This window comes from Hibiscus syriacus, unplaced genomic scaffold, assembly GCF_006381635.1.
Source record: "Hibiscus syriacus cultivar Baekdansim isolate YM2019G1 unplaced genomic scaffold, ASM638163v2 tig00110020_pilon, whole genome shotgun sequence".
NCBI lineage: Eukaryota > Viridiplantae > Streptophyta > Magnoliopsida > Malvales > Malvaceae > Hibiscus > Hibiscus syriacus.
The window spans coordinates 2,855,837-2,861,423 of record NW_024062568.1 but is presented as its reverse complement, the minus strand read 5'-3'; the positions used below and the strand labels follow the sequence as shown (position 1 = coordinate 2,861,423).

At 32.5% G+C, this 5,587-nt stretch overlaps 2 protein-coding genes across 2 annotated transcripts; one reads left to right on the top strand and one right to left on the bottom strand.

Annotated features, from left to right (window-relative positions):
- Window positions 1-650: 650 nt before the first annotated feature.
- On the bottom strand, window positions 651-1,591 carry LOC120213040. The gene is made up of 2 exons (XM_039211187.1): window positions 929-1,591; window positions 651-852 (listed from the first exon to the last, which is right to left on the bottom strand). The coding sequence occupies exons 1-2, from the start codon at window positions 1,550-1,552 to the stop codon at window positions 736-738; spliced, it is 741 nt and encodes a 246-aa protein (XP_039067118.1). The 5' UTR covers window positions 1,553-1,591; the 3' UTR covers window positions 651-735.
- Window positions 1,592-2,998: 1,407 nt separating this feature from the next.
- Window positions 2,999-3,838, top strand: LOC120213424. The gene is made up of 2 exons (XM_039211578.1): window positions 2,999-3,628; window positions 3,728-3,838. The coding sequence occupies exons 1-2, from the start codon at window positions 2,999-3,001 to the stop codon at window positions 3,836-3,838; spliced, it is 741 nt and encodes a 246-aa protein (XP_039067509.1).
- Window positions 3,839-5,587: the final 1,749 nt, after the last annotated feature.

Genomic DNA, 5,587 nt, shown 5'->3' with positions numbered 1-5,587 from the left:
TTTTTAATAATGGAGAACTAAAATGAAATCTAAATTAAATGTTTGGTATGATTTTGAAAAAAATAAAGTTTGCCAATAGGGAGATTTATCTATTAAAATTAGGTGTGTGAGGTTGGTCGATCCAGATTAATCAAGGCGAAGCTCTAGAAGTAGGAGGAAAAAAAACTTTCAAATATTATTTATGTTTCTGATTTATTTTAATTTGATTAATTTTTTATATTTTTGAAATTTGACCAATTCACTTTTTTCATCAAAGTCGATCGTTAAAAATTATCATTTTTTGGATAAGTTAATGTAGTGTGTAACGTCTTGGTGTTGCTAAATGTAGGGATGAATATGAGATCGAGATCCAACGAGTTTTGATTTGACCCAATTTTATAAAGTTGAATTTTTTTAAAAAAATGTATTTAAATCATATTTGAATTTAGGAAAAAAAATTTGACTTGATCTGATTTAATAATATTATAATTATCCATTATATATCAAGGATAATTACAATAATATATTTCACTCTATATTTTCTCTATTTAAATACTTATTTTATCGAATAAAAATAAAAATTATATATATTTTATATCAAGTAAGCAATACAACAACCTATGTTTAACATAGGTAAACCTTAAAAGGTTTTTCAAACCACGCCATTATGAAATAACAGATCATAGAACCAGTAATTCATACTAGACTGAGATAATCTTGAAACAATCTTGCAGTCTGGAATTCAACCAGCCTTTCCTATATAATAATCGAATGTGAACCGGTAACGTCACCGTTTTTGCTGGCTTTCTTCTCGATGAACACATCGGTGAGCACGGCCTTGGATTGCAACGATGCCTTGAGCAACTTCACACCCTATTTGCAAAGGGGGGGGGGAACAATGTCATATTATCAAAATTAAGGCAGTAAAAGAGAAGGGATTATCTCTTACCTCATCCATTCCCACATCGATGGTTTTCTCCTCAAGAACACCAACATCCTTGACATTGAACTTGTTGAGTAAAGTAATACAAGAGATGGCTGACATAGGCCGTACAACAAGATCATCCATGATCATGTATGTAATCACTCCTTTCACATAACCTCCGTCGTCAGCGGTGGATGAATCCTTCCGTTTCGGATTAACAACCGATGCATTTTGGTTCATGACATTTTTGCAGGAAGGACAAATGGACGTAGAGTCTGTTGTAACGTAGGGAAGGCAGTTTTTATTGTAAAAGTTACCGCACCGATAAATACCGACGGGTTTCGGTGATTCGATGGATGGCAACAGAGGAGGTACATTTGCAGTAGTGTTGGGAACTACAGGGTTTAAAAGGGTTTCTTTGTTTGCTGATGGCTGAATGTATGTGTCATTCATGTTCTCAAGGCTGTCATACAGGTTTCCAAGTGAACCTGCCAAGTCGTGTTTCGTGAGAAGCCTCGTGACGGTGCCGATCGGCAACGATAGAATGTTGAATAGAAAATCGACAAAATCTTTGCCGGATTCAGCAAACAGAACTCTTTGGCTTGTTGAGTCGACCAGAAGCTTCAAGCTAACGGTGTTGGCAGCCATGTGTTTGTGTGTAAGTCCTTTGAATTGAGATCAATAAATAACTAAGTTGAAGTGAAGAACAAGGGATTCTATCCATTATCTTCAAGACTCCTTAATTTTCTGGATAAGATTCTTAACTTTTAAACAACCGTGCAAGTTTTACAAATTATTTACCTCCATAGATATGCCTAGTTTCTTTAGCAGGAAATCTAAGCATTCTTTGGATGCTTTACCTGATTCACTCTCATACCAATGACTTTCTCTTCAAGAACCCTGGACATTGAAACTGTTGCATGATCATATAGGTAACACAACAATCCCATCTGCATTTTTATTCATAAACCAAGTCTTTCCGTATCATTTGTCATAAACATTAAACAAATGTGATCTCGAGGCTTGCCTGCATCTATAAAGAATGACTTTGCATGTTCATATAAGGTTTATTTATGTTCATTTATTAATCTATATAAATGAATATGAACAAAACTTTTATATTTATTTAATAAATGAACAAACACGAATAAAGATATATTTGGTACATTTATGTTCATGAACAATCTCATTTATTGACTCGTTTATAAGCTCATTCATCGACTATTTATAAACTTGTGTACTTGTTCTCCTTTTTTCCTTTTTTATATTTTAAATATTATTAAAGGTATGGACTAAATTGAATATTGGGTAAACTTTGGAGTTAAAACTGTGAAGTTTAAAAATTTAAGGATTAATAGCATAGTTTCACCATGTTTCTTTGCCTTCAAATAGAAGGATAAAAAGAGCTGGTTGTTGAACTATAAACCAACGTTAAATGAATATGTTTGCGAACGTTAAATGAGTCGAACACAAACACCTTAAAAAATAAGCAAACGAACACGAATATGATATTTAAAATTTTAAACGAACATGAACCAAATACGAACATTCTCAAAAATAAATAAACGAACACCATCTCATCCTTATTCGTTCTGGCTCAATTTATTTACATCCCTAATCTCCAGACAGCTTGGCTTGAGTCTAGTCAGGTTCAAAAGTTCTCGATTCGATTTCAAGTAAAACTTGAACTACTCGAGCTGGCTCAGTTAAAACTTGTTTGTTTGATTTCCATGTTTTAGGCACGGAGTTCGAGCCACGTATTAAGGCCTATTTTCCCACATAAATCTTCGTTACTTATTGTTTTTGCTCGTATATGAAAAAGGTTAGGCAAAGCGTCCTATGAGGTATGAGCTGTTGCTGATTCTCCTAGTGACGGATTCAACTAAGTTTAATGTTAGTAATAAAGAAAATTCCATTAATGTTCACATGGCAGGTTCAAACAACTGATGAATTACTGGAAAGTCAAGAGTTTTCTTTTGTGAATGTTCCTTTTGTCCTTTCCGATTCTTTCTCAATATCATGTTTATGCTGAAGGAAACATCTCTATATAAAGCAAGCAAAATTATCTCACCATTTTACAATTAGTATTAGTTCATGGCTGCTCCCAGGCCCACCACTGTCAGACTGAAGCTTCTGATAGCCCCAAAATCCCAGAGAGTTCTGTATGCTGAAGCAGACAAAGATTTTGTTGATTTTCTCTTCAACATCTTGTCATTACCCGTTGGCACTGTGGTAAGGCTCCTTAATAAACAAGGAATAGAGGGGTGCATTCGAAACATTTATGAGAGTATTGAAAATGTGGGCGATTCCTACATGCAATCAGCAGAAAACAAAGATATCCTTCTGAAGCCAATGGTTGCTAACTATGCTGCTAATGTAGCTCTCCTGTTGCCTACACTGCAACCCTCATCATACACCAATCTCTATAGGTGTGACAACTTTAATAATGTCTATTGTCGCCCAAAAGTGACAACTAATCCGAATACCATTTGTCCTTCATGCTCTTGTTCTATGAAACATAAAGTAACTTTCGTGAATCCGACAATCAAAGCTTCAGGCTCGGTTGAGGTAGGTTTCGTCAAGGGAGCTGCAACTTACATGGTAATGGATGATCTGGTGGTGAGGCCTATGTCCACTGAATCTATAATTACTTTGCTCAGCGAGCTCAACATTAAGGATGTGGGTGATCTCGAAGTGGAAGTCGTTGGTGTTGGAATTAAGGAGGTAAAAGATTATCTTTTTGTCTCATTATAAGTTTATAAATTAGTTTGACACTGAATCCTTAATGAAAATAGCTTAAACTTGCTTTTATTTGTGAAATAGACAGTGGAATTGCTGAGGGCATTGATCTGGTCCAGGTCCAAGGCCGTGCTTACTACTGTTTTCCTTAGTGGGAAGAAGGAGCCTTCTGTAAAGTCTCAACCACTGCACTGAAATCTTGGACTGAACGAGCAATCTATCATCTTCTGTTCTTTCAATTTTCATTTCGAAACTGTCATCTTCTCAAATTGATTATTTGATAATAAAAAGTATGGGTTATGTTCTTAACTTGTTTTAGTTTATGCATATTCAACTTACAAGTGTCATTCCAAATTTATAATTTGGCTCTGTTCTACATTCCGTCATTGCCTATTGGCACTATCAGTAGCAACCAAACACATCCTTTTGAAGCCTCAAGCTTTAAACTTTGCTGCTTATCTTGTTGTCATCCATCCAACCCCGGCATACACCCATTTATATAAGTGTTGTTAAAGTTATGAGTCGATTTCTTCCTAGATTGACCCATAAAATTACAATCAAAATAGTGGGAAAGTGAGGCTAGTAGGACGGGGATGCGGGGTTCGTAGCTCCCGTGGTACGGAATAGTATAATCTGATTGATACCTGTAAATAAAAAGTATGTATAAGAGTTCTATGATATAACAATTATAAAAGATTTTGTATTTTTAACATAGTGAACAGTTTCTTCTCCTCTGTCCTGTTTTTTTTTTGAGTTTTTTTATGTAAATCTTAGTATATTTTATTTTTTCTTAAGCGTTACTTTTGTTCCAGTAGTAGACTTAATTTATCATTTTCGCTCTTATTGTATTTTCGTATCAATTTAATCCTCAAAGTTATTTAATTACATCATTCTATATCCTATCCCTAACTTAAAACCCTGAATTGATAACCTTAAACTCTAAACCATAACCCATTAACTTCTAAACCCTAAACCATAAATCATAATCTCTAATTTAAAGTCCTAAAGCTTAATTTAGGGTTTTAAGTGAGAAATATGGTATAAAATGATGCAATTGAACAACTTCGAGAGCTAAATTAATACGAAAATATGATAATAGTGAAAATGATAAATTGAGTCTACTACAAAGATAAAAATAATCTTTTTACCTTTATTTTTCTATACAATAAAATCCCGACCTTAATTTCAGTTTTGTCAATATGTCAAACAAGGTTGGGGAAGGCTTTGTCAAAAAAGTTGTAACTTAAGCAATAAATAATTATTTAGTAGAATCAGATACTTAATCTTTTAAATATAATTAAAAATTTCAATTATATTATTGTGAATAATATACTAAATTTGAAGGTATGATCATAATGGACCTTTATAATATTTGATTAGGATTTATCAATAAATAGATCAAATACTAATGTGATTTTTCAACAAAAAAATTTGCAACTCATATGATCATATATGATTTTTACGTTATCAAATAAATAATTAATAAAGATAAATTTAAATATATAAATAATTTTATTAAAGTAATTATATTATTTAAATACTCTATTTGTGTAGGGTTAGAATCACCCTCAAATTAGCCGCTTATCCCTTTTGCTTTTTTTTTTTATCATAATGATATCAATCTTAATATTAATTGCTATAATTAATCATTTTTATTTTTCATTTATTTCTTTAATTATATTTTTTAAAAAATTTTAATAATTTTATCTTTATGACATGTTTTTTATTTTGTTTTTATGGTATATTTTTTGTCTTTTGGTATGATTTCAGTCGTGTGATGTTGTTTTCGTTTATCTTTTTCTCATGGTTGAATTTGACATCATCACAACAAACAAAATGACGCTTATTTGTTATCATGTTGATCTTCTATGCTTTGAACTATCGGATTAAATTTGGACTTTTCTTATGTCGTTTACTCTCATTTGTAGTATGTTGTTGATCTTT